Here is a 27,306-nt window from a genome sequence, read left to right as displayed (position 1 = left end):
GGGGGGTGTATGAGATTGAGAGGGGAGTGTAGGCCTTTGATCTGCAGGGGCAGGGAACGGGGCAAATCTTCCTGCGGTCCCTGTAGCTCCAGCCGTATAGGTAACCCAACCCAGTTTTGGCATCCGACTCAGCGAGCAGGTGCCTAGAGGTGGGAACTGTTTGCAGAGCTGTGTTTGGTGACAGCACGTCTAACTTTCAACTTCTCCTTTACTGCCGGCACATTGTTCACAAATCCCTGCTTTTCAGCGTCTGAGCTTTTCAGAATTGCTTGTTCTTTCTGTTTTGCTCTTCAGGAGAAATAGTGAGAGCAGATTCCATTCATTCTGTACAGAAAAGCACAAACCTCACAGTCACACAGCACTGCAAAAATGTTTTCTTAGTATGTTCTTAAGCTAGTTTACCAGTAAAAATGTCTAAATATTATATGTTTAATATGATTTACTTGACTAGTATAGCTGCATAAAAAACATGTTTAATAGAGAATATAATAGATAATATAAATATATAAATCATAAAATGTAATACTACTGTATATAAGCAAAAATATGTAAGTCCTAATATATTTTGTCATTTTGTTTCATGTCTCTTGTTTAAAGGATGTTTGGATATTTTTACTAAAATCAAGACAAATATTGATTTGTAAAATTATTTTTGCAGTGGAAAAAATAGGTTTGAATTATGTTTTTACTGATTGAAAAAAAATTTGAGAACAAATAAAATGTTACTATTTCACTTGTTTCCTCTATAGAGCAATGAGATTAAATAGAGCAAATGGAGACATATTTAAAAATAATGCATTCAAAAAAAAAGAGAGAGAGAGATCAGTCTCACACAAGCTTGCAGTCAAACTCCTCACGACCAAATTATCTGAGCTCACACTCATTTTATAGCTTATTTATTTCTACTTCTATTGAAAACATTTTTTAGGGAGAAAACATAAATAAATAAGAACCTTGTTAAGTCTTCTGAGCTATGACAGAGCATCCTATGAGCAATTACATTTTCCTCTGGGTACATGCAATCCTCATGTTTTATTTATTTAATCATTCTCATTCAGCATCTCTTACCTTACATCACTTCTGGCATGACACGCCTGGAAACTGAACTGTCATAAATTAAACCTCAGAGACAGGGGAGTATTGCATGTTTGTAGATCTATATTGAGGCTGTCTTCAGGCAAAGCAATTACTGCAATTAGTGTTTGCATGAGAATTGAGCTCTAGATGGTGTTTGGTGTGTGAAAGGTTGACCGATTTGCTGATCACTATGTGTGTGTGTGTGTGTGTGTGTGTGTGTGTGTGCGTGGATAATGCAGAGATAATGTGCAGCAATGACTACAGTTGTAATTTTTTTTTTGAGGGAATGCAACAAAGGCTTCACAGAAAATGGGCTCAGCTGAGGAATTTTAATGAATTAATGGAATTAATTTGAGCCCATTGTGAATAATTCTACATCAGATGAATGAGCAGCACTGAAGATCCTCATGCTGGACTGTAATGTTGAAAGCATAAAAGCATCAACTACTAGAACGAGATTTTGAAACAGATGGGTTGACTAAGATTAATGCAAAGCAACTGAAGCACTCAAAATTAATGTTATTTGATTCTCAGAAAACTGGCCACAGTTTCACAAAAGGAAATGTGCAAAAATTAGCTGTTGCCACTCTTAGGGCCCTTGATGGCAATCAATCAGGAGTTCCCATGATCCTTTGAGACATAAACAAATAGTATTTATCACCTAGTCTAGTGAACCGTTAAATTCTATTGTCCACTTTTCCAACTGAATAAACAGCGCAATTCATCACCGTTCCTTCCACTAACTAAAGTGAGACTCACCGAACAACCCATGCAAATGTCTCTTGCTCTGTATATTCATGCCTCTTGCGGTAAAGAGACATCCTGCTGTACAAGCTAGGACAGCAAAGTAGTAAATCTGTAGTTTGTTTGGCTGAGCATGAGGTTGAGGGGAGCCCGCAGCTTAACTCATTTATTGTTGTTCGGGTTATAAAACACCATGTAAGCGTTGCTCCGAGAGAAATGGAGCGAAACGATATTCGCATATGATTTATACGAGGAGCAACAGCAGGAAAAGCGGCCGGTGCTTGACAGCTAAATTTGCGTTGCAGGATCTAGGGGAACTTTCCATGAAAGTCTGGATTGCAGCAATTGAAGAACAGTAATTATGAGGGAAGGATTGTGGTACATCTAAAGGTATGATGGGAAGGCATAGTGAAACTGAGATCTCCGTTCTGTCCATCTCTAACGTATACATTCCTCCCTCTCAAAGTTTGGCTCCCCTGCTTTCTTCCAACCATCCACTCCAGCTGCCTGAGGCAGAAAGAGCGCGCAAGAGAAAGTAGGAGGAGTGCTGTGCCAGGCAGCTCCGCCCTCCAAAAGCTCTGGCCAATCAGAGGAGCGCTGCAAGATTCCACTACAATAGGTGAATGTCTCCTAAGTGAGATGATACGAGTGAGAGAGAGAGAAGACCTGTGTAAGCCCCTGACTGACTCATTCACCCATGGGAGTTTGAAGTGACAGAATAAATCTACAGAGAAGAGGCTCAGGATAACATTTCAGAGAGCTGAGAGCGGACAGACACATACACACAAACTGAGCTACAGCTGAGTGAGACTGCAGAGAGACAGACAGATATACAGCTCACCCACATAAAGACAAGAGTTGGAGTCATTGTCATGTTGGTGGTGTTACTGATCCTGCATGCCGTCTCGTGTGCCCATTCTCACGGGCCACCGGGTGCCGCTGTGCCTGGTAAGCAGTGCCCGTCTGCGTGCCAGTGTGAGGAGGATGGCATCCTACTTCTCGTGGACTGCTCTGAAAAAGGACTATCCAGTGTGCCAACTGACCTAAGTCCTTTGACATCTTACCTGTGAGTACGACCTCCTGCTTCGATCACCTGCTTTGCTGAGACAGTGAGGGGTTGTAAATAGTACTTGAGGGATGTTTGGTTTGATTACATTAAATATCTTCAAAAGGATGCTGTGGGATTATTATTTTATTCGCAAATCAAAGACATGAAAGGCTCTAGGTTAATAACAGACTCTGTCATCTAAGATCAGTGGTTGCTCCAGGACATTTTTTTTATTACTATGAGCTACAAACACATGCAAAGTTATTAACAAGAAATAGGCTGACAATTTTGGCTTCTAAACATCACAGGAATCTGTGGTTTCATGCTCTCAGCAGTTGCACAAAACACATTTTGTTCTTCATAAATCATATTTATGCTCAAGTGCACCTGTATTCAATGTAGTCTCTGGCATGTTTTCTTTTATCTTGAGAGTTTCTTTGTGGTTTATTAGGATGAGTGCAAGTCAGGCTACCTGACATTTGTCTGATTTGACTGTTTTTACTAAGTGACAGATGGATTTGTGCTAAAATGGCATTGTTTAATTGAGCACATGACTTTCATGTCAACGAGAACCATATGGAAAGTGATTATCTCCTCTGTTTCATCTTATATTTTAAATTATCATTATTATTTAACTTACTTATTCTATCTCGATTATGATTATGAGATTAGATGCATTATATTATTAAGATTTAGCATTATTTTTTTCCCTGTGACCTTTCATTTCTGATCCCATTTGCAGATCGTGACCCACCAGTTTAGGATGTACACTCTTAAAAATAAAGGTGCTTCAAAAGGTTCTTCAAGCGATGCCATAGAAGGACCATTTTTGGTTCCACAAAGAACCATTCAGTCAAAGGTTCTTTAAAGAACCATCTCTTTCTTACCTTTTTATAATCTGAAGAACCTTCTTTCGCCATAAAGAACCTTTTGTGGAACAGAAAGGTTCTTCAGATGTTAAAGGTTCTTTATGGAACCATTTAGACAAAAAAGGTTCTTCTATGGCATCGTGAAGCACCTTTATTTTTAAGAGTGTATGACATACATGTGATCCAACTTCAGTGATCGCTGCTCCACTCCGCTCACATTAGCGAAACTATGTTGCCCCAAACGGGACACTTTCAGTGCGAGCGAACCATACAGAGCATGCCCATTCGTTACCAAACATGAAAAGCAATGCTTGGTTCCCATGTGTCCTGTGACAGTTCTCAGTGCAGCGGTATCTGATTGGAACGTGTGTGTAGAGTGATGCAGTGGGGCGCTCCGTACAGTATTGGGTTTCTCCATGTCAGCTGGAAGCCTGTTGGGTTTAAGTCCATGCTAATCGCTAAGGCATGCCATATGTCCCCTGATTGTGAATGATGACGCAAAGGAGGACTCAAATGTTCGCACATTAAACGTTGTGCAGCTCACGTGAATCAATAACTGGAGAGAGTTGTGTTTCAGGCTCATGGCTGGGGAATTGGATTGCAAACACATGTACCACAACCTTTCAAACGTATTGAAACATCTTGACCAGTGTCTCTAGACAGTTGCAAGTGCATAAGATTGGAGCTTGTTTTTTTTATACCACCAGTGTTGTAGCGAATTTTATTGCATTGTGCAATATATCACATGACTTCATATTTGAAATTCGTGTTCATTTACTACTCATTTGTTTTTAAACGCTTCAGCAAATTTTTTGATAATTGCATAAATATAATGAGGATTTTTCATGTCTTAACAATCTTTTAATAGAATCTCACTAGTGAATCATTCTGTTCAATGAATAATCCAGCCAATTCTATTGGTCAAACTGATTCATCCAGGTATTTCAAAAATTTCCATAAAGACTTTTAAGTTTTATGGTGGGTCTGTGCAAATCAGACCAGCAGTCTTTCAAATGCAATGCCTTGTCTAACACTTTCTTTCTTCACCGGAGGAAAGCAGATTGATGTAAATATTGACTGAGCTTTGATGTGCATGCCATTGTTGAGATGTCAAAGTGTGTGTTTAAGCACGACGGGGACCGTTCGGCAAGAAAGGTCTGTTCTTCTGACGCCATTTACTCAAAGTGCTCATTCATCTGCCGTCTTTTTTATGCCAAACTTTTAGACAACTTTTAGACATGTGTTTGCAGTAGACATGTACAGAACATGCATCTGCTTTCCCGTCCAATTTCTATCGCTTATGCATTGGCCTGTCATTATTATTCCACTTTGAAAAGCTATAACTTTTTACTCCAGTCCTGAAAACTCGCCAAACTTTAAATGCATGAAGTGTCTGTGGCATTTGTTGCAACTGTTGCATTTTGACATTTTGCATTGCTGACATTTTAATTGTATGATGTATGGTTGCTTAGCAATGTGCTTAAATGTGCAATATTTATCATGAACTGATTTTCCAGTGGATCCAAGATATGTTACATTTAAATATGCAAATAAATTAATAACAAATTAATACATCAATAAATAGGTGTTGAGTTTTTATGGATCAGAAATTAAACTGTAAAACAGTTACTGCTTATTTTTTCTATGCACCTAACAAACAGATATTATCATCACCATTATATGCATGGGTCTTGCTTAACATTAAATTTAAATAAAATAGTTAATTGAGTGAAAATTAAAGCACAAGTGGGAGCTGTGTGAACGTGCTACTGAGAAAGCAGCCAGCAGCACTGGACATTCTGCAAGTATTAAATGCCTGTCCTGTCTCGCTCTGCAGCGATCGCCCATATGGGACAACAGGTGCCCTGGGGCACGGAAAAAGTCTGTCACCAAGAGAGTCTGTTTTTGCACTGATTTTTGTTTGTTTCTGTTGGTTTCAACAGGAGTGGACGTTAGGTACATCAGAAGAGGAAAAGTTAGAGATTGCTGTTTTGTACACTAACATGAATAACACATTCCTAAACACACTGATTGCTGATGGATTTATATTTGTAGATACGGAAGATCTAAAAAGCATGGAAATGAAGTCTTCGCACAAACTTTTCACTGTGTTGTTGCATTGAGAAGCAGCAGCACATCAAGTGTATTTTGATTGCATATGATCACAGTAAATCCATATGCTGATATATACAATCATGGCCAAATATTTGCGAACACCATATATCTTGACCCATATGCTGTTTTGAACCTGTTGTTTAATAGTTCATTTACTCAACCTCATGTCCTTTTCAAACCGGTATGACTTTCTTTCTTCTGCGGATCATAAAAGAAGATGTTTTAAAGAATGTTTTAAAGTTTTAATGTTTTTGTCCATTTAATGAAAGTCAATGGGGCCTAAAACAACATGGGTCACACTGACTTTCATTAAATGGACAGTTTAAACATTTTTCAAAATTGTCTACATTTCTGTTTCAGTACAGTTCAGGAGATGAAAAAGGCATACTAGCACTATACAATATGTACCGTAGTTAAGAATATTTAGGATATTCAGTTTTTGTAAAAAAAAAAAAAAATGCTACTACTACTACTAATAGTAATGTAATAAATCTTCAAGTACATAGTTTAAGCTAATAACAGTATATTATAATCACATCTATGACAGCTGGTTCATGTATTTTAGGAAAGTATGGGGTACTGAACTGTGTTTGAAGGCATTATTTGGGAAACCCAACATTTAATAAATAAACATGATAAAGATAAAAACCCTTTCAATTAAAAGGAAACACTGAAAATGTATTTTTATCACTGTACTGAAACCAGTGAACATCAGGTTAGCTCAGCTGAAGATGAGTACAAGCATCGACCAGCTAAAGCATCATCACACAACCAGCTCAAACCTCAAAGCTGTCAGCCCATTCCCTGAAGCCAAGGCCCATGTATTTTCATCTCTCTCAGGGCAATTTTCTACACAAACACAAATTAATGCTGAGCTCGAGCTGAAGGCTGCAGACACATGTTTTCGCTTACTGGCCCGCCTCAACTTCCAGTGCTTTGGCCTTGAAACCTTTTAGAGTCAGAAACAAGAACAGAGCGAGTGTGTGAAAGATGCCTTCAAGTTCTGAAGTGTGTTGTGTTATCTGATTTGAGGGCCATAAATCTATTTGCGGCCCTTTTGTCCAGTGATTTATATTTTAAGATTTCAAACAGGAAGAGTTAACACCTAAATCACGATGTAATAAATATTACAAACAGCTGCAACAAATTTTATGTACACTTATCAATTGTCACATAACCATGAAACTCCTTTTAGTTTAGTTCAATCAATATTAAATGCTGTTCACAACCCATTTTACATCCGTAATATAACATATTTATGAATAAATACATATATGAAAAAAAATAATAATAAATTAGTCAGGAATTTATCCAAAAGAAAAAATGAAAATCGAACAAGCTATATACATATGTAACCCCTCTCTCCCGGGTCACCACCACACCTCGTTCTTGTTCCGAGTGAGTCTCGAACCTGGGTTTCCGGCATGGGAGCCGGATGCACTAACAAGGAGGCTAAAGACTGCAGTGTTTAGCATCAGTCGCTAGTGCGTCTCTTGAGATCAGTGGAGTGAGGTTTTACCTGCACAGCACCTACTCGCTAGACTCTGTTACACTCAGCCCCCTAAACCTCACTCCCATCTGGGTCATGCCACCAATGAAACCCCTCTGTCCCGAGTCCTCACCGCCACACCTCGTTCTTGTTCCGAGTGGATCGGCCGGGTCTCCGGCGTGGGAGGTGGACGCACTAACAAGGAGGCTAAAGACTGCGATGAGGTTTTACCTGCACAGCACCTACTCGCTGGCCTCCGTTACACATACACATATATAGTTATTTCCTATTATTGGGACACAACAGTAGAGAATTTACAGGAAGCAAAGTGGGAGACAAAAGGGGGCAGAATCAGGAAATGACCACAAGATTCGAACATGGGTCGCCAAAAGCGCTGTCTACGAAGCTATTGGCTCCAACTATAATTTGATAAAAGACTGCATAGTCTTTATGGTAACACTTTATTTTGATAGTCCACTTTAGACATTCTATTAACAGTAAGTAACTTTGCAACTACATGTCAACTAGCAGTTAGTAGAGTATTAGTTGACTGTCTGCTTAATATCTTCTAACACTTTCTTTGTCAACATTCTACTAACCCTAAACCTACCCTAACAGTCTACTCTAAGAGTTAGTAGACATGTAGTTGCAAATTAATTAGAATTAGTTGACATGTAGTTACAAAGTTACTTATAGTTAATAGAATGTCTAAAGTGGACTTTCGAAATAAAGTGTAACCGTCTTTATTTATTTTTTCAGTTTTGATTTCATACTGACTAAGTGCTGTTGACAAAACAGATGTTAAAAGTATGTTTCATTTTTGGAGTCGTAGTACCTAGTAGTTAGCGCACACAAGTTGCTACATGGTTCTCATACTGAGAAGAGAAGTTTGAATAGGGTTCACATAATTTCCCGATCTCTTTCCCGTCGCTTTGTTGCATCATTTCCTGTCCTCTCTCTTTGCTGTAAAAAAAAAATCGTAAAAACATTAGCGAAAAGTTTAGAAGAAGGCCTTCTCAGGATCAGGGCTCAGATCTTCAGGGTTGTTTACGCACTTTTGAATCCTACTCTGGCAGCCTACATCGTTAAACGGCTCCAATGGCTCTAATGTTCTCTCCGTTTAACCACCTAAGCTCTTCAATGAAACAGGGTGATAATGGTCTTTTCATCCTGGCAGTGGTGAACACTTTGAGCTTTATAATGTGGTAAGTTTTAGGCTGATCCCTCAGGGGGTGCTAGCAGACAAACTGCATGGACAATCACTCACAGCTTGGATGCTTACGGTGCCACTGCAAAGCAATGCAACGGGATTCACGCAGAGCAAAGAGCTGAGGAATAACATCACAGCTGAGGTGCTACAGTCGATTTATATTACTATACGTATACCCTCCATCAACAGTCCATTACCAAAACCCAGAGTCTCCAAGAAGTAATACTCGGAAGTTAACAAATATATGAAACACATGGACAAATTTGGCTTTCTCTCTGACTATTCCTCAGAGAAAGAGAATAAAAACTTTCTTCAAATGAGGCTCCAAATGTCAACGGGATATCTGGAATGGTGAGTTTATTAAAACCTCCAGCTGACAAAGTCCACAGTTTCCAGAGATGTACATGTTTGCTGGGGCGAAATTTCACCATGGGTTCGTGACCGAAGTGAGAAGAAGGTGAAAGTAATGTATTATGTCTGGTAGAAGTGGGAAGATGGTTTAAACTCTGACCGTAAATCTCAACTCATGGTACCCCAGTGGCCTGTTTACCTGCTTTGTGTGTCAGGACAGGTCATGGACAAGGCAACAGGGAGGGGGTTTGATCTTTTCAGAGCATTGGACAATTCAAACAGACATAGGAATCTGCCACACCGATGTGCAATGTAGTGAGTGAGTGAGAGTGGTCAGGATGTACAACATACCCTCCAGGCTGTAGTACAGACAGAGGTATATTTACACCTGAGAGGGTTATGACCCTACTTGCAGAACCAAATCACATTCATAATATATGACTACAAGCTTTTTCTCACTGCCTCATTTTATGTTTTTACTTTTTAAACTTCCGCGATTTGTGAAGGGGGAAAAAAAACAACACATTCTTTCATAAATTCCTCAGTTCCTCAATTCAAATTCCGGATAAAAAGGCTGAATGGAAAGAAAACAAATAAACAAAAAACAGGCCATGCATTCTTTTCTCCATGCAGAATGTTTTGTCATTAACACACAACTCCATTTGTATACAAGCTAGTACACATACAGAGAGTCGCAGACTCAACCTCACGCTCAAACAAACATGGGAGTGATTGTTCATTTCCTTCTCTTCCCGTTACCTAACAGTGAAACGAGAGCAATTAGTGCCCTGTGAAGTCAGCCCGAAAATAGTCAAGAGCCCATGCAGGATAAATAAACCAGTGGACCTACCGCAGACTGCCTCATCTCCAGAACATCTTTAAATATATCCAGAGCTCGAGAAGAAGACCCGAATGCTTCTACTCAGCGCACTGTAAAAAAAATAGTGAGGAACAAACTCTGTGTGGGACCCCCTAAATATTATGCAGGATTGCAGAGATGTAGAACTTGGTCATATCATCAACTTTACCATCGATTACACAACAATGTTGCATACTTTCCTTCCAGGCCTATTCCTTCCAGAGTTCCTGATCCATCTTTGAAATAAAGTAGGGCTGTCAATGTTAACGCATGTGATTAATTTTACAATCCTTAATGTGTTAAAATAATTTAATGCAAGTAACACAAAATTACTGAAGCACAATTTCTATTCTAACCCTTTAACCCAATTTTGCTTCTCTTCTTGTGATCAGAAATGTAGGTACTAGATTTTAAGCTGCTAAACTCCGAGAAAGTTTTCAGTCCAACGATCCAGTAAGCAAATGCATTCAAACAATCCATCCAAAACAGCGCTAAAATAAAGGAAACTAAATTAAACTAACTAAAATAAAGGCTGATTACATCAGAGATTGCAGAGAGGACAGAGACTCGCATTGCGTTTTCAGTGAATTATTCATTCCAGTGTGTTTCGCTTTAAAACACGAGCTCTGTCAAATTCTGTGATTGTCTCTGAAGAGTGTGTGTGAAGTACAGACTGAACCGATTGTCAACACATCCCACCGCTGTATGGCCAAATGAGACGCAAACTAAGTTTTCCCGACTGGATAACCAGTCTCGCTAGTAAAGTTTTGATGGATGAAGACTGCAATCAAGGTAAAGACGATTGCGGTGACGTACAGGAATCGTACAGTACAGTAAGCATGCGTGAGTCCGTTATAATAATGAATGTATGAGTGCTCTTGATGCACTGATCGCACATGTATTTATGCACAGGCACAGACATTTCCATACATTCACGTTGTTTCCACACACATTCACGATAATGTTTTGATTTGTCATGTGTATGTTGCTGTGTTTAGTTATTCTGAATGGATCCGTGTACTGTAGTAGATATATGCAGTCAGCAGGCAGTTGGTTTAGGTGCAGTGGTTCCCAAACCTGTCCTGGAGGACCCCCTGCCCTGCACATTTTGTATGTCTCCCTAATCAGACACACCCAATTTAGTTCTTGTAGTTGCTACTAATGAGCTGATGAGTGGAATCAGGTGTGTTAGATAAGGGAGACATACAAAAGGTGCAGGACAGGGGGGCCTGCGGGACAGGTTTGGGAACAACTGGTTTAGGGATTTTTTGGCATCTCCATGTGGTCCTGTTCGGTATCGCAACTCTAAAATGTAAAAAAGCTATTTTCTGTTGCACTGTACACATACTATAAAATTCAGATTTTTTTTTCTTTCATATGTGCTTATATGGGCTCCTTGTATCATTTGGTTCTTTGCTGTCCTTTTCGAGTTTCTAAGTGTCCTTTTCTGGAAAGATGTCTAAATTTATATCAGAAAAAGGGTGTGATTAATTAGATTAAAAATGTTAATCTATTGACAGCCCTAAAATAAAGTCATGAGGCTTTCCTCTTTTTTTTGGAAGGAATGACATTTCTGTCATATCTCAAGTGGTTCTCCTAGACAGCAATCAGATCAAAGGGAACCATTTGCTTTGCTTTTTGCAATGTATGTAAGCACATAAAGTTTCAGAAGAGTCTCAAATCAGATGTGGCAAGATACCAAGATATGCCATCATAAGTAAGACATCTCGATATGAAATGTTTTTTATGACTGTACAAATGGTCTCATTTGTCTCCAGAGGAATTTTAGGAAAAATATATGTGAAAAAAGATGATTCTTAAGTAAACTTAAGTGAGAATTCGCCTGGTCTATGAAAGAGCAACCACTGAGCAATAAAATGTTCCTGTGGTTTCTGGTGAGGGAATAACCATTGAATCAGTGGCTAAGTGCGGATTTTGTCCTTTTCAATGGCAGAGGTTTATAAATCACCCCATGGGCAAACTTGACAATTCATCACAGACCTCTGTGGGGGTCTCTTAACCTGTGGTTAAGTCTTGAGCCACATTTCACCATCGGCTCTTTGGATCTGACAGAAGCTATAAACTGTGCTTTTGAGGTGACATGTTCTCACCCCCTCGAACACCACTGGAAACCTTAAGGGAGGACAATGGCTGGGAAAGAAGATACCCAGAATACTGTTCGTTAAGTGGAAATGGTTATACAGAAGCTCAGATTTTAGATTCATGATCCTAACGGTAAAGGAGCCCAGTCACACCAAAGCGGGAATGGTTAACTGCTCATCCAGATATGCTTGGGTTCCACATATGTGTGAAGTCGTCTACTCAAATGGAGCAAATTAAACCTTCTGAGTTTCCAAATAGATTGCTTTACATGCATGCAGATTACACAGTCCCCCCTAATGCCTTTTAAATTAGTTTGCTTACATTTGCTGCATTGAGAATATACAACTCATCCAAGATTGCAATATGTGGACCAGGAAGGATCGCTGGCCAGACAGAGGCAGGCTCAAAACAGGAATTTAAATTGAGATTTTTCCTTATCTGAACTATTTAGGGCTGTGCCTTGCATCAGGAAAGATTACTCACTGAATCCTGTTTACTATCAGGTTTAATTGAGTAGGTTTCCTCGCCAAACTAGGAAAGGGAAATCACATAACCTGCTTGCCCGTCAACACCAGAGGAAGATTTGCATCATAAGTTTTTAGTGCAGCAACTGGAAACATTCTGTAACCAGACAAACATTTTCAAATCATCCAGGAATGTAAATTGGAGTGACACTTTTTTTAGTCTTTCCTGAAGGACTCAAGTAAGGGCATTTCTGATGGACGGCTCTAGTTTATTCTGGGCGTTGTGTTTAGCAGGAGAAGATGAGAGAATGGTTGCTTAAGAAGGCAGCCATGAAGTATGCGTGACGTGCCGGAGTCGCATCACTTGCAGCTGCACATCTCTGAAAGAAATAGAACTACAGTCCAAAGAAAAACTACCAGCCAACTACGGTCATACCTCACATTCACATGCTGAAATGCAGGTGGTGTGCTTAAACTGTGAGGAACCTACACATCAGGAACCTGATGAAAATCACAATTTTGTTAGATGCTACCTTGAGTTGTGCAAAAGAAAACATAGTGTGCATTTTAAGAGTGACTGTGGGAGAACAATTGAAATCAAAGCCAATTTTTTTGTAATAAACAGAAAATTACCACTCAGAGTTGTTACCTGGAAGGATGGAAAAGGCCTGTGTGGATGTGTGCCGAGAAGTTAAATAAGATTGAGTGCAAGTGTACTTTCAGGTTGAATGTAGTGTAACTGACCAACCGGTAGTGCTGATAAACGAATGTGATCAGTTTCCAATTATACCATTAAGGAACTCTATTGCAGGCAAGAATCTTGCGGTCTGTAAAGGTACAATCCTTTATGACTAAAACCACTGCATGTTCTTACTTGCCAAACTGCTGGTGAACATCAAAGGTATATGCAAAAAGGCATTACAGATGATTTGCCAATTTGAATATGGACAGACTTAAGAATAAGACTCTAGAATAATAAATAAATAAATAAATGCCCAGCATACAGAATCCGATAGCAATAAATGAAAAGACTAAGAGATGACGTTGAGGTCACCATCTGAATTTTTTCTTTGAATGTGTTCCATTGGCTTTGACATGCAGATTAGTTATCCCAACTCAAAACTCAAAGCAAATGTCAATGGAAAAACTTTGTCATTTGCCTGTTGAACAATCTTCAACTGTAAGCACTATTTCCCATGTCCAAGATCTTGCGAAGTCTGTCTTGTACATCTCAAACCATCTCGTACATCTTCTTTAGAGTCTGTAGTTGGGATTGAGATCTCCAGGAAAAGGGTGAGCGCCAGCCAGTGAAGAATATAGACGGATAGGGCGTTTTCTCCACCCGACCTGCAGCTGTCTCAGCTGCTCGCCACTGGGGACACAAGGAAATTTATTGCAATAATCATCTCTCTAGGCAGCACATTAAATAGCATACTCATGCTTTGAAAAGGCTTTGAAAGACGTTCGCTTTGATACTTGATTAGAGAGTGAAGTTTTCAGGAGGTGGCAAACAGTCTTAACATGTAGAGAGATGTTGGATTTTTTTTTTTTTTTTTACTTCCTTTGGTGTTAGTGCAATTGATTGGTTATTTTACTATATATGAAGGGAGTAGTTGTTGAGTTTGCATATTATATTTTAAATGAGATAAGTTTGCATATTATATTTTGGTAATACTTCAGAATAGGGAACACATATTCACTATTAATTAAGAGTTTTCCCTCAATAAACTCCAAATTTGCTGATTTTAATAGTTAGTAAGGTAGTTGTTAAGTTTAGGTACGGGGTCAGATCAAGGGATCTAAAATATGGTCATGCAGAATAAAAAAAATAATATGTGTTTTATAAGTAAACAGCCAGTATGCTAGTAATATACATGCTAATAAGCAGTTAATAGTGAGAATTAGTCCTTAAAATAAAGTCTTACCTATATTTTAAATGAGATCAAATGTTTTTTGTATTTTACATTTTTTTGACAGTTTTCATTTTTTAAAAAAAAATTGTTTCTACTATTTTACAAGCAGTAACGTTGAAGGCATATATACCAGACTGTATTTTAGATCATCATTTATGTCTGCATCATGTTTAAATTCACTCCTTAACATTCGACCCCCACTTCTCTCTCCAAGCAGCTGGACAACATGGTTTAGTGTAAACTTGTATATGTCAAAAAATAATTTTTGTTTGTAAAAGGCTGAACAAAACTACAGATTGGGCCCTGTAATGATTTATCGGACGTTCCAGATGAATGGCGAGTAGAACATGCTGAACGCATCATAAAAATTAAAACGTGTGATTTACTAAACTCTTTTTGCAGCACAATAATCACTTGTAGACTGAAATGAAGTCTGGACTACTTTTGAAAAATAACTTTAAAAGTTACGAACATACTTTTGGACAAATAGGCTTGAAATAGATTGTAAAGTTCAAGATAGAGATCAATGCAAACTTTGATATTGACTAAGCAGCAAGAATGTCTGTTTTTGAGCAAAGAGCCAGTTAGACCATAAGCGTTTCGGGATACTGCATATGTTGGATCTGCACCCTAGCAGTTAGTACCTATATCTAGTCATGGTGTTCATGTGGATTGAATCTGACTTGCAACGTTTTCAGTTCCCCCCTCTTGTCTCCATCATGTCCTCTCTCTACCTCAGGGGTCTCCAATCCTGCTCCTGGAGGGCTACTGTCCAGCAGAGTTCAGATCCAATTCCAGTTCAATCAAGATCTCAGGCATACTTGAAACTTCCAGCCAGGTGTGCTGATGCAAGTTGCAGCTAAACTCTGCAAGACAGTGGCCATCTCGGACCTAGTTTGGACACCCCTGCTCTACCTGAAAAAGGTCATGGTGTGACATGCACAAGCACACAACCTTGGTTTGAATCTGATATTTTTGTGATCTCATCATAAATTTACATACATTCAAATATTGTTTTTAATAAAGATGTATCTCAGACATTGATTGTTGTTGACAGTGACATTGACATCCCAGTTCCCATTCCCAGTGACATTCTAGAGCAGGGTTGGCTCTGGCCCTCAGAGTACACTGTCCTGCAGAGTTTAGGTCCAACCTTATCAAACACACCTGAACAAGCTAATCATGGTCTTCATGACTACTAGAAAATTACAGGCAGGTGAGTTTGATCAGTGTTGGGGTTAAACCCTGCAGGACAGTGGACCTCAAAGGCCAGAGTTGAGAAACCCTGTTTTAGAGACTAAACAGACTGGAGTGAATTTTACAGTGCAAAATGAATTTTTTTCTTTCTCAGAACGTTGTACCGTGGATCAGCATGTTCTGAGGCATTTAAGTCCTGAACGAAATAGAGACTGATTCTAAGTTATGGAAAACTATGCATCGTGTGGCAGTAGCCTCATCTCAGTTCATAATTTTAACTCAAACCACTTTCTGTGACTGTTTTGACAGATTTTTAATCCACAAATTAGTTCTGATATGCAATCTCATGGATATGTTTTGATGTCTAGTGCAAAAGTATGGTCAAACAAAGCCACAGAGACAGTTCTGGGGTCTGTCTGTCCTTCCCTATAGTTTTTCTCTATCCCTCATCTACACGATTCACTCATTCCTTCACTCTCAAGCCCCGTTCACAAACGACACGCAACAGCAAAGCGACACAATCCCATTCATTTCAATGGAGAGCTGGCCGTTTCCGGCGACACGAGCGACAGCGGCCGTTGGCGACCGGATGGGGCGTGTCCTGCGGCACGACAAATTTCAGAATCCTTCAACTTTATGCAAATTAAGAGCGACTTTCAGGCGCGACAGCCAATAGGAAAGAAGACGGTAGAGCTCATGTGATCATTCTCCTCTCAGCGCCGTAGATAAACATACGCAATGGAAGAAAGTAGGCTCTGTTTCCCATTCATTTTTGTTTGTATGTACGGATTTAATTTAGATTTAGATTATATTTAGTCTTTTGCCTCCAAAATGTTTGTACTTAGCGGCAAGAAACCTGATTCGCTGTCAAGGCAACCATTATTGAGAATGCCCACTAGCAACCTCATTGCCAGCCCCTGGCGACATGCAGCGACAAAAGTGTGAAAAGTGTGATACTGCTAGTGTGAACGGGGCTTCAGATATCTGTGGCTCTGTCTTCCACAAAAAGAGTAAGACGCTCATATCTTTCTGTCTTCTTTTCTCATTTTCTCCTTTCGTGACCACAAATTGCTGTCATTATGTGACGCATTGCAGTGGTGATGGCTAACCAGAGTCTGGCCTGTGGAGGAAACCATGACAAGCGAATTAAGAGCTGAGGGAAATCGAGAGCCTGTGTGTGTGTGGACCACCCAGACGGGTGAGACCACAAGCAGGAGCGACTCTGTGCTGCTACCCGCATCTCAGTCCCTCGCTTTCTGTCTATATTTAGATCTATTTGTTTCTCCTTTGTCTTCTTCTCAATCGCTCTTTCTGCTTCATTCTCTTGGTCTCACACTCTTATCATTGCGGTTGTTTAAACTGAAGCCAAACTCATGAGACCCTATAAGTTAATTTCATTGGGCACGTCACTTATATGCTATATAATTTAATGTGCCTGATCCATTTTTATGCTTACATATACTAAAGAGAGGAACATTTTATTGCTTAGAGGCTGTTATTTTATAGTTTAAGAGAATTACTAGGGTTCTCAGCCGAGTTTCTCCTAAAATTCCATAGAAGAAATAAAAATAGACACAGATGAGACAGTTGTTGACATACAGTTAGTATCTAGATTAGCGATATTTGTTCTTTGTTTTACTATCATAGTCCCTCAGGATGTAGCAAAAAGTCAAATTCAGAAACGTTCACATGTACCTTGGCCCTACAGAGTCTCACTTCTCTCAAAGACTTCCTCCAAACTTTAATCTCTTCCTCTTAGGTTCCCCTCTTCCATATTGCATTCCTCTCCATAAAGCAAAAAATGGCTTCCATGTGGATTGCCCATTATGTCAGTGGAGCGATGGTTATCGGTCCTGACCCAGGTCAAGCAGCACTGTAAACAGGACTGTGTTCAGAGGCGGGCAACTGAGTAGAGAGGAACCACGCTGAAGCCAGACGATGGGACAAGTCCACTATCAGCCCCAGCATCAGGCTGCTGGCTCCAGACTGCTCCCTCTCAAACTCCTCTCAGACCTGGAGCCTCCCGGCCCCCATCTTACCGGGGAGGTAATGGGTGTTGGTTTGGGTGTTGGCTTGTGGCTAATTCTCCATGAGGCTGTAGACTCGACAATACATGAGGATAAAAGCTTCACATGTAGATGCAAAGGCTAACGTGTTACCCTGCCCTTTGATGATAACTCATGAAAAGCACTTATGAAAAACAATGCTAATGTTGCTTTGCATGTTACGGTACATCCAGGTTCAATAAAAGTTAAGCTCTGTAGAGAGTGAACACAAATTCAAGATATATTCACGTTTTATTCTATGATATAAAATACATTAGTAATACCCCAGACATGGGGCATTTTAAGCCTATACTTGTCTTGTAAAAAGGTAGTTTTTATCATATTTTATAGTAAATATGACTACAATGCTTGATGGGGACATAAAACATCAACAGCAAACTATTCTAATTCACACTATTCTAACTTTTCAACACGTCGATTTAAAAAAAAAAAAAGACTAAAAGAGTTGTCAGAAGCTTAGTGGTGGTAACACTACTGTAACTTGTGCGACCGTGGTGTACTTATTTATAGCCAGAAGTATAGCTTTCTATACTTAGTATAGAAGTATAACTTCTAGCCATCGTATTTAGGTTTTGAAATTCATAAAAGTTGTGCATATTTGTGAAGATTATCTTCATGAATAAAACCATGATGGAAACGACAATGGAAAAATCCTGTTGGCTTTTTATCGAGTTTCTAACCTTTCATTGGTATCCCTTTCAAATAAAGTATTCTAATATTTTTGATACTTTTTGAATACTGTTATATATGTATTTAGAGTATATAAATTGATTTTGCAGTACAGAATCCAGGTGCCTATAAAACTGTATCATCCTTGCAGCACTCTGTTGACAGCAAGATATATTCACGTTTTATTCTATGATATAAAATACATTAGTAATACCCCAGACACGGGGCATTTTAAGCCTATACTTGTCTTGTAAAAAGGTAGTTTTTATCATATTTTATAGTAAATATGACTACAATGCTTGATGGGGACATAAAACATCAACAGCAAACTATTCTAATTCACACTATTCTAACTTTTAGCTGGTGAAAATCCGGCTTTGCTATCACAGGAATACATATATTAAATATATTGAAAAAGAAAAAAAAAATGATCCCATACTTTTGAACTGTTATGCATGTATCCAAATTCAAAACATCCTAGCAACACTATTACAGCAATCCTCTGGAAAACTGTCTTTGATCTCAGCTTTCTCTATTAGTCTTCTCGACATAACATTTCTCACTTTGCATGATTTATCTCAGCACAACTTTTACTGAAAGCCACCAAAATCACTAGAGAATCAGTCTCTGTCTGTGTGCTGCCGATGAGATTCATTACTCAATTAGGAATGACAACATTAGTGTTGGTTCATAACCTCTGGATAAGTGGATGGCCCTCATCCCAGGACGTTATGGTGACTGCACAGTTCCTCAGTGGCTTCTTCCACGTTTCTTAGGCAGATAGGAAAACATGTTTTTGAAAGCAACAATGGAGTGGAGAATTTAATAACGTCCTTCTGCATTCTTATTGAGTTCAGCAGTCCACATTCCGTTTGCCAAATTAAATACACGTAATTGGGGAGGGTTGCACAGATCGCAAAAACAATCATTTAGTACCAAAATATATTACTAACAGAAGACAGAATAATAACAATGTGCCAATAGCGACAATAACCCAGAGGTTTTCCTGTTAATTATCAAATTTTTGGACATGTTCTAGGAAACTTTTGTGCAGAGTGCAAAATGGCTTTTTCTAACATTTCACACTCTGTGAAAATTTAAACTGTGCATTTGTTAACTTAAAGGTTTTCTAACACAGTAGTTTTGAGGAGCACATCAGACCACGGCTGTTTGCTTGAACATTACAAACAAACTGCCACAGCAACAGCTTAACCAATGGCATACGTTTGGGGCAGGGCTATCTGTTTGCAGACCAATTGGCGGAGTATTTGGAAAACCTGTTTGAAAACAGTAATTAGGTGCGCAAACCAATCAGCGTCTGACTTGAAGCAATGCATGCTGGTTAGAAATGTTAACCAACGTAATGCCATCAAAGTATCACAATAGCTATTGGAGAGCAGCCGGCTGACTCATCCTGCACAGCTTCTCCAGAGCGGCTGCACAAGCTCTGATGACGATACAGCTCATTTGACGATTGGCCGGATTCACAGATGACCAAAGTGTCCGATTTAGGTGGTTTAAACGACACCGTTTTCAACTAAAAACGTGTAAGGTTTTTATGCGTTTTGGCCGTTCATTTACATGACAATGCATTTTAATGGACTGAAACCGCAAAGTTTTTCAAAACGCTATCATTATCGTCTCTGTGTAAACTACAAAAATGTGAATTTGTGAAAATTGTGACATCATGCACAGCATAATATGTGTTCGCGCAGTGTTTCTTTACAAAGCGACATTGCCAACTACTGGCCTGGTATGCGTAATACAGCCTTTTTAGTAGTTTTCACGAATCCATGTGAATGGGGATGGTTTTGACAACATTATCGTCTGAACACAAACTTTTTAAAAAAGCAAAGGAAAACTTTTCCGTTTTCAGTACATAGTTGGCATGTAAACGTAATTATAATGTCTTCATTTACAACTCTTTCCTCAACTGCTAACGGAAAATCTCACAAATTGTTTGCATCCAACAGCAGTCAAGGTCAAACACACCTGTTATTTTTGCCTTGTGTTCTAAACGTGTGTTGTTATGTGACTTGACTTAAAAACAGTTAATTAAATCTTGATGTCACCACCTGAAAAACTTCTGTATGCACTTTACACATTTCTTACGGTGCACTCTAGATTCTGAGCGACACTTGATGCAGTCACTAAATGAAAGTCCCTCGGGAGATAAAGATGCAGTGGTGTTGTGAACAAACACAATGTAGCTTCCGCTGAAGACAAAGGTACAGTTATATTCCTGGGGAAAGAGGTGGCAGGCATGAGGTTTCATTCGCCCCACCTTTAAGATGTACATTGCCCTGGGACAGATGCTAGATGACAGAGTTATTACACCAACAATAGCTTTAGTAAGGGCGGAGGGAGAGACAAAGAGGAGTAAGCTCAGTGGCAGCGACATTTCCTGTTCCTGTCAAAGGAATAAAGAGAGCTAAGGTGTCAGTGTCAATGTTTGCGCTCACGGTTTGAGATTGTGGAGTTGATACAAGGTGATGAAGGGAGGGCAGGAAGTGTGAGCTGATGATATGGTGGGACTTGTCCAGTCTGTACTTGTAGGAGTTGCTTTAGGATAGGCCTATTTATTGAAGTTTGTTTGTATATGAGCAAACAAAAGATGTTACCTCCAGTTTTCTCATGTGATTTGGAGACTATTTGGATCTTGGATTCTTCCAAGTAGCACCACTCAAAGGTTCCGCGATCACTCCCACAGGGTAGGATGTGCACGTTCACATTGCAGAGATTCCTCCTGCGCCATGAAAATCTGCCGGACCCCTGTCCTGTCATCAACCCCCATTCTCTCCCGCCACAAAGGGGGCATTGTGTTCAGTCCCAGACCCGGGCAGACTGTCCTCAAACCAATCATGTTTGGCAAAGTGAGCCTCGTTAGAACAGAAGGATTAACAGGAAGATGAGAGCTGGAGTTGCTGACAAGATGATGTGTACAGGAACTCCTTTAAACTCTTCAATGAGAAGCGGTCTGATATGCATGTAATATGGACGTTATCACATAAAGCATCTCGGTACGTCATCTCTTTAAAGTCTTCATGCAAAAATGACCCCCCCCCCCAAAATGCAAATGAGTTTGAACAACATTACAGTGAATAAACAATGTCTCAATAAATATTTTTGTGGAGAACTATTCCTTCACAAGACTAAATACTTCCAAAAATTATTATTCAGCCGCACACACTTTCATTTGTGGTTGAATTTTCATCATCCAGCATTGTTTTAATAGTTATATAGACATTTTAACACCATCAAGATAATTTTTGAAGAATGTTTATGCGGCTCTTTTCCATACGATAACATTTCATAATGACCATGTCTGTTAAAATAATAAATACCCTTAAAATAATATAAATTCAGTACATTGTATAAGTCTTTGTTGTTATTATTTGTATATATATAAATTGACTAAATATTCTAGAGTGAACAAGAAGGAACTTCCACCGACATTTTTTTTGTTTGTGGTTAAATGTCCATTATCCAGCCTGGTTTTAATACATTTAATACTTCTTAACACCATTTCCTAGCTCTCAAAGTATTTCCTCAATTCTATAAGCTCATTTGCCTGAGTGCGGTACATATCGAACCCAAAAGAAGTATTTTTCAGCATGCTTAGCATGACGTGGCAGGCCGCAGTCAGCACGCAGTGAGGGCCCAGCTCTCCGTAAGCTCCCCTCCCACCCATCCAGGGCTCAGATCTGTGGCCAAGTGTGGTGAGTAAAGCCTGCTCAAAGCTCTCTTCCAGCAGTGGCCAGATTTGCCGGCAGGCAGGTGATAAATAGTCCCAGCGTTAATGACACTTAATGCTTGCCCAAATCCCTGCAGTAGCATCAAAGACGATAAGAGTCCCTGTGCTAATGCCACTCTATGGAAGGTAGGATTAAACGGCAGAGAAAAGGAGAACGCAGTGACGAGACAACGTTGAGCGGGAAGAAAAGCGAGTGATCACAGCAACACTTAGAGCCAACAAAGGCGGCGGGAGACGTGGAGGAATGCATTTTTTGTGGAGGACTGGGAGGGGTTGGGTGCAGGGGTCCTAGGATGGAGCAGGGGAATAAGACACCCAAAATGTCTTTATTAAAGGAAAAGCTCAGCCAAAAATTTAAATTAATTTATTTACCCATACGTCAATCCAAACCTGTACAACTTACTTGGAACACAAAAGCAGAATGATTGTGATGGTTGTGCTTTTCTGTCCAATAACTAGGGATGTCACAATAACCTTGATATTTTACAAATGAAATATTATTATCATGTTAATACTACTCATATGGTGATGCTGTAAATAACCCAGCACCAGTAACTAGCTGCTTGACACTCCAGCATAGTAGGTGGCAGTATTGCACCTTTACGCTGGTCACTGCCACTCGTCATAAAACAGAAATAAAAAAGACAATGACGATGCAATTTGTAGCTAATACTGCAGCAAAAAGTTTGGAAGTAACAGGTGAAAATAAGACACTCTACCCACAGTCAAAAGAAGTTAGCTCACCGCCGGTGTGGGAGTTTTTTTGGATAAAAAAATACTAAAAAAGTATAAAAAAGACTGGTATTAGACACCTCAGTCTGCAAGAAGATCCAATTAACAGTGAATTATTTTTGTTCCTTTTTGTACAGTTCTGGTTACAAACACTCTCTCTGCCTCCCTACACTTGTATTTTAAGTGTATTTCATTGGCCAAAACAAGGCCACAAACAAAGTTAAAGATGAGAAAGTTTTAAAAATTTCTATTGATATCATGGCAGGTTATTGTGAATTCTTTTGCCCATGATAATTGTGTAGTCAAAATCTGATTACTTCAATAAGCATCACAGAAATGGTTCAAATGGGTTGTTCTCTTATTTCAAGTCTTCTGGAGTCAAAGGACAGCTTTGTGAGACAAATCGACTGAAATTCATAATTCACTGAAAATCTTTCACTCAATCGGTGTGATTCATGAATGATTTTGTGAATCTCATGAAAGCAAGTATTTTTTTTTTGTAAATTGGATAAATTTGGACATGACCTCAGAAGACTTGGAATATAATGCATGATTTGATTGTATGATGTTTTCATGGTGCATTTGCATGCAATTTTAAATTTTATTTAATTTAATTATACTGGTAAAAATATTTGGTGAGCTATTCCCTTAAAAGGGGGAGCGTCATTTGTTTGAAGGACATGGGCACTTTAAATAGAGTCCTCCTGGAGACTGGAGGAGGCTTAGGTGTCACACACATTGTCTCATTTCAGAGGGCCGCAATGTGGTAACAGCACAACTGGCAAGCGGTTCAGACAGAGTCCAGAAGTTCTTTCTTACCGAATTACAAATCAGTAAGAATCACACACTAAATAGCAGATGAGATGCTTAAACTGTCATCTCAGATTCCAGAGACTTTGTTTTGTGGGTAAGATGATCTTTAAATGCAGTGACGGAATTCTGCTAATCCAGGTATTTCCAGTAGATTTCAAGAACAACGGCAAATCTTCCCTTCAACAATGTGATGCAAATGCCTTTGCATTTACTAGCCTTCAACAGTGATGGATGAAGTACACAAATCAAGTACTTGAGTAAAAGTACAGATGCCTAAAAGAAAAACATTACTGCAGTGAAAGTACTGATCGATGAACCATGTTTATTATTTCTTCTAGCCAGCATCAGTCAGACTAGTGGTTAGTCAGACATATAATATGTATTGATCTGCAAATAAAAAAACGTATTTTATTACAAACACTTATTTTATATTTTCTAAACATTACACTTCAATACACTAAAATTAAAATTTAGGTTACTAATAATTAAAGTGTGCAAACAAGTGAAATAAAATACCATATACAGTATATTCAGCTAAATTTGTATAAATACGTTGTGACAAATATGTAGATGTCAAATGGGGCAAAATGCATTTGTGGGAATGCTATGCAGACATAATAGTTTTATGTAATTAAAAACTGCTAAAGCAGCAGGGAAGATGCACAGCTATTAATTTGCATTAGTTTACAGTGCCTAAAAATCGCCAAAAATCTTCACTACATTTCAAAGCATAACATCATACTTTTTGCTTCACTACATTTCATAAAAACCATATTGTTTATTTGTGAAGAAATCTGCACTCCCTCTGAGACCCAAGAGCGATGTCTGATTCGTGAACAAGCTGGTTATTTCCAATGAACCTGTTGAATTGGTTCATGAATAACACCGAACGATGCATTTGTGAATTGGACTGATCCAACTGCAGCTGTTCTTGAGTCAAAAACTTGCTCAATTATTAAATAATCCAGTCAAAATGCCCAAGAACCAGGATATCACTTGAGCTGGATATCACTTGAGATGGCACAAAAACACTGATGAAGTACAGAATCTTCAATTATTACAAATAAATTATTTTACATTTACATTTAGTCATTTAGCAGACGCTTTTATCCAAAGCGACTTACAATTGGGGGATACATAAAGCGATTCTTCTTAAAAAGGCAAACAGACACAAGAAGTGGTTGTAATACCAAGTTCTTAGACATTGTTCAAATAAGTACAAGCTAGAAAGAGAAGGAATAAATAAAGAATTTATTTAAAGAATAAATAATTTTTTATTTTTATTTTTTTTATGATGAAGTCAAGTAGCTTCGAAAGAGATGAGTTTTCAGCTGTCGCTTGAAAATTGTCAGAGATTCAGCATTCCGGATAGGGGTGGGAAGATCGTTCCACCAGCCAGGAGTGGTGAATGAGAATGTTCTGGAAAGTGATTTTGAGCCTCTCTGTGATGGTACCACGAGGCGTCGCTCACTAGCGGATCTCAGACTTCTGGAGGGGATGTAGATTCGTAGTAGTGACTGGAAGTAGGCGGGTGCTGAGCCTGTGGCTGTTCTATATGCAAGCATCAATGTCTTGAACTTGATTCGAGCCGCAACCGGTAGCCAGTGCAAGGAGATAAAGAGAGGTGTAACATGGGCTCTTTTAGGCTCGTTGAAGACCAGTCGTGCCGCTGCATTCTGAATCATTTGTAGAGGTTTGATTGTGCTTGATGAAAGTCCAGCCAGAAGAGCATTGCAGTAGTCCAGACTAGAAATTTTATAAAGAAACTGATTTTTTGGCACCACTTCCAGTTGGATCAAAAATCTCAGCTAGTAGAAAGCCTACATCCCGAAACAATGGTTCTCAACCGATGGGTTGAAACTGCTAGGGTTGCAAACAGTGTTCGGGGAAGTTACTTTTAAAAGTAATGCATTACAATATTGCAATATTGCATTTTTTTGAAAAAAGTAACTCAGACATTTTCTTGTAAATTTAAAAGTAATGCGTTACTTTACTAGTTACTTGAAAAAGTAATCTGATTACGTAACTCACATTACTTGTAATGCATTATCCCCAACACTGCTCGTAACATAATACAATGCAACTATACACACAATTGACATAATAATGTAGTCCACTTGCGGCTGGATGCTTCAAACCAATGCTACAAAGGAACTGCCATGTATGTGGGTCAAAGGCTGCCAGTTATTGTATAGCATGAACAGATTTTTTAGAGAATGTTTCTGTGTCTGTATGGAGGAAGTAGGACTGTCAGTCCACTTCCTGTGAGTATTGTCCAACGGTGTGACCTTTGACTCGTGCCTCTAGTCCAAACGACGTCATCTTTTGTCTATATGCAAAAAGAGGCTAATGAAACAGAACAATGTCTGTTCTGCCTGTGTCTGTGTGGGAGGTAGAGGGAATTCTGGGACATAGAGAGGCTTCTGTGTTAAAGTGCATGTTGTGTAGGCTTACCATCTGATGTTGCTGTTTGTATTACATTTGAATTTCTCTGAATTCAGTTTGCTGTTGGTGCTTTATAAAAGTGCACAAAAACATCCTCTCGGGGCCTAATTCTTTGAAAGCTCTGCAAAGCCAAGGCTGCTTTTTGCGAACTCATTCATGAGTGCATTAGAGGAAATTCAGCAAAGTGATGGCGAAACGACTGACAGTTATTTATCTCAGATGGACTTAAAAAAAGGATGGTGTTATAAAAAAAGAATAAAGGCAATCTAGATCTCATAATAGTGGCAAGGCTTCAATGAAGATTATGATGAACAGGATTCTGAGCACTGTCAGTGTGTGTGTGTGTGTGTGTGTGTGTTAAATCAGATGCATCCACAGACTAAACATCCAATTTAACCACCCAGACATCTGACTCTCTCTCTCTCTGCTTCTTTTTAAACCATTAAGCATGTGTGGTATATGGAAAATAAAGGATGTCCAATGAGAATGCATCTTTCTCTCCCTCATTCTTTCTGTCCTCGATTTCTTCCTCCCTGTTTTTTTTTAGCGCTCGCCTTGTGTTTTTCACTCAGGTGAAAGAGTGTCCTCTTGTTCATTGTGTGTGAGTGAAAGGGAGGCCACTCAGAGCAACAAAAGACAGAATATGGAGCTCAGGAAGCTTGACAGTATGTAAAAGAAAAACATGTCTCTAGGAAAACAGAAGGAGGGGAAGTGAGTATTGTTTCCTCCTTCCTGTGTCATTGTGAATCTGTGTGAGGAGAATGCTAAGCCAGACGGCCTTTTCAAGACTTGAGGAAGGGCAAATATTGTTGTTCTTTTCTTTTCACCAAATTTTTCTTCTTTTCACCAAGTTTTCCATCCATTCGGGTCAGGGTATCGTATACCTTTCATTGTGGAGTTCACCTCAGTCAATTACATATTTGGCATGCACCCCGTTTTCAAGAGTTTTTCTTTTTGGATCACTCTGAAAACATTTCCTTTTTAAATCCATTCTGTCACCTGCTTCAAAATACACCTTTTAAATGATCAAAGCAATTTAAGCAAGCACTCAAAATTGTTCCTGTTCTCACTAGTATTTTCCTGTATTTATTAGCTGTTATCGACAGGAGCACATGTCAGGACTTGTGTGGGAACAGTGACTTTTGAGCGGAGGGATGTAAAAGTTTTAATGGCATAGTTCAGTCGAAAATGAAAATTTTGTCATTGTTTACTCAACCTCATGTCATTTCAAACCCATATGCTGTTACTTGTTTGAGAAAAAGGAGGATTTTGAAGAATCTTCACGCATCTCTTTTCAATCGTTCACAGTTGCCACATATGTTAAGTTATTAAATGATGTTTTATTAACAAGGTTCGGGAGGAGCGCATCAGATACTTAGCCAAATTAA

The 27,306-nt window shown here is 39.1% G+C and overlaps 1 protein-coding gene across 1 annotated transcript in view; it reads left to right on the top strand.

Annotated features, from left to right (window-relative positions):
* The first annotated feature begins 2,594 nt into the window (after window positions 1–2,594).
* The window catches only part of LOC107598119 (leucine-rich repeat-containing G-protein coupled receptor 6), a 90,336-nt gene continuing 65,624 nt past the window's right edge, over window positions 2,595–27,306 (top strand). Inside the window, 1 exon segment of the mRNA XM_016289385.1 lies at window positions 2,595–2,887. Within this exon segment, the coding sequence (XP_016144871.1) occupies window positions 2,694–2,887 (194 nt within the window). The 5' untranslated portion in view covers window positions 2,595–2,693.

This window comes from Sinocyclocheilus grahami, unplaced genomic scaffold (assembly GCF_001515645.1).
Source record: "Sinocyclocheilus grahami isolate Dianchi unplaced genomic scaffold, SAMN03320097.WGS_v1.1 scaffold245.1, whole genome shotgun sequence".
Lineage (NCBI taxonomy): Eukaryota > Metazoa > Chordata > Actinopteri > Cypriniformes > Cyprinidae > Sinocyclocheilus > Sinocyclocheilus grahami.
The sequence above is the reverse complement of the archived record's forward strand: the minus strand, read 5'-3'. Positions and strand labels throughout refer to the sequence as shown.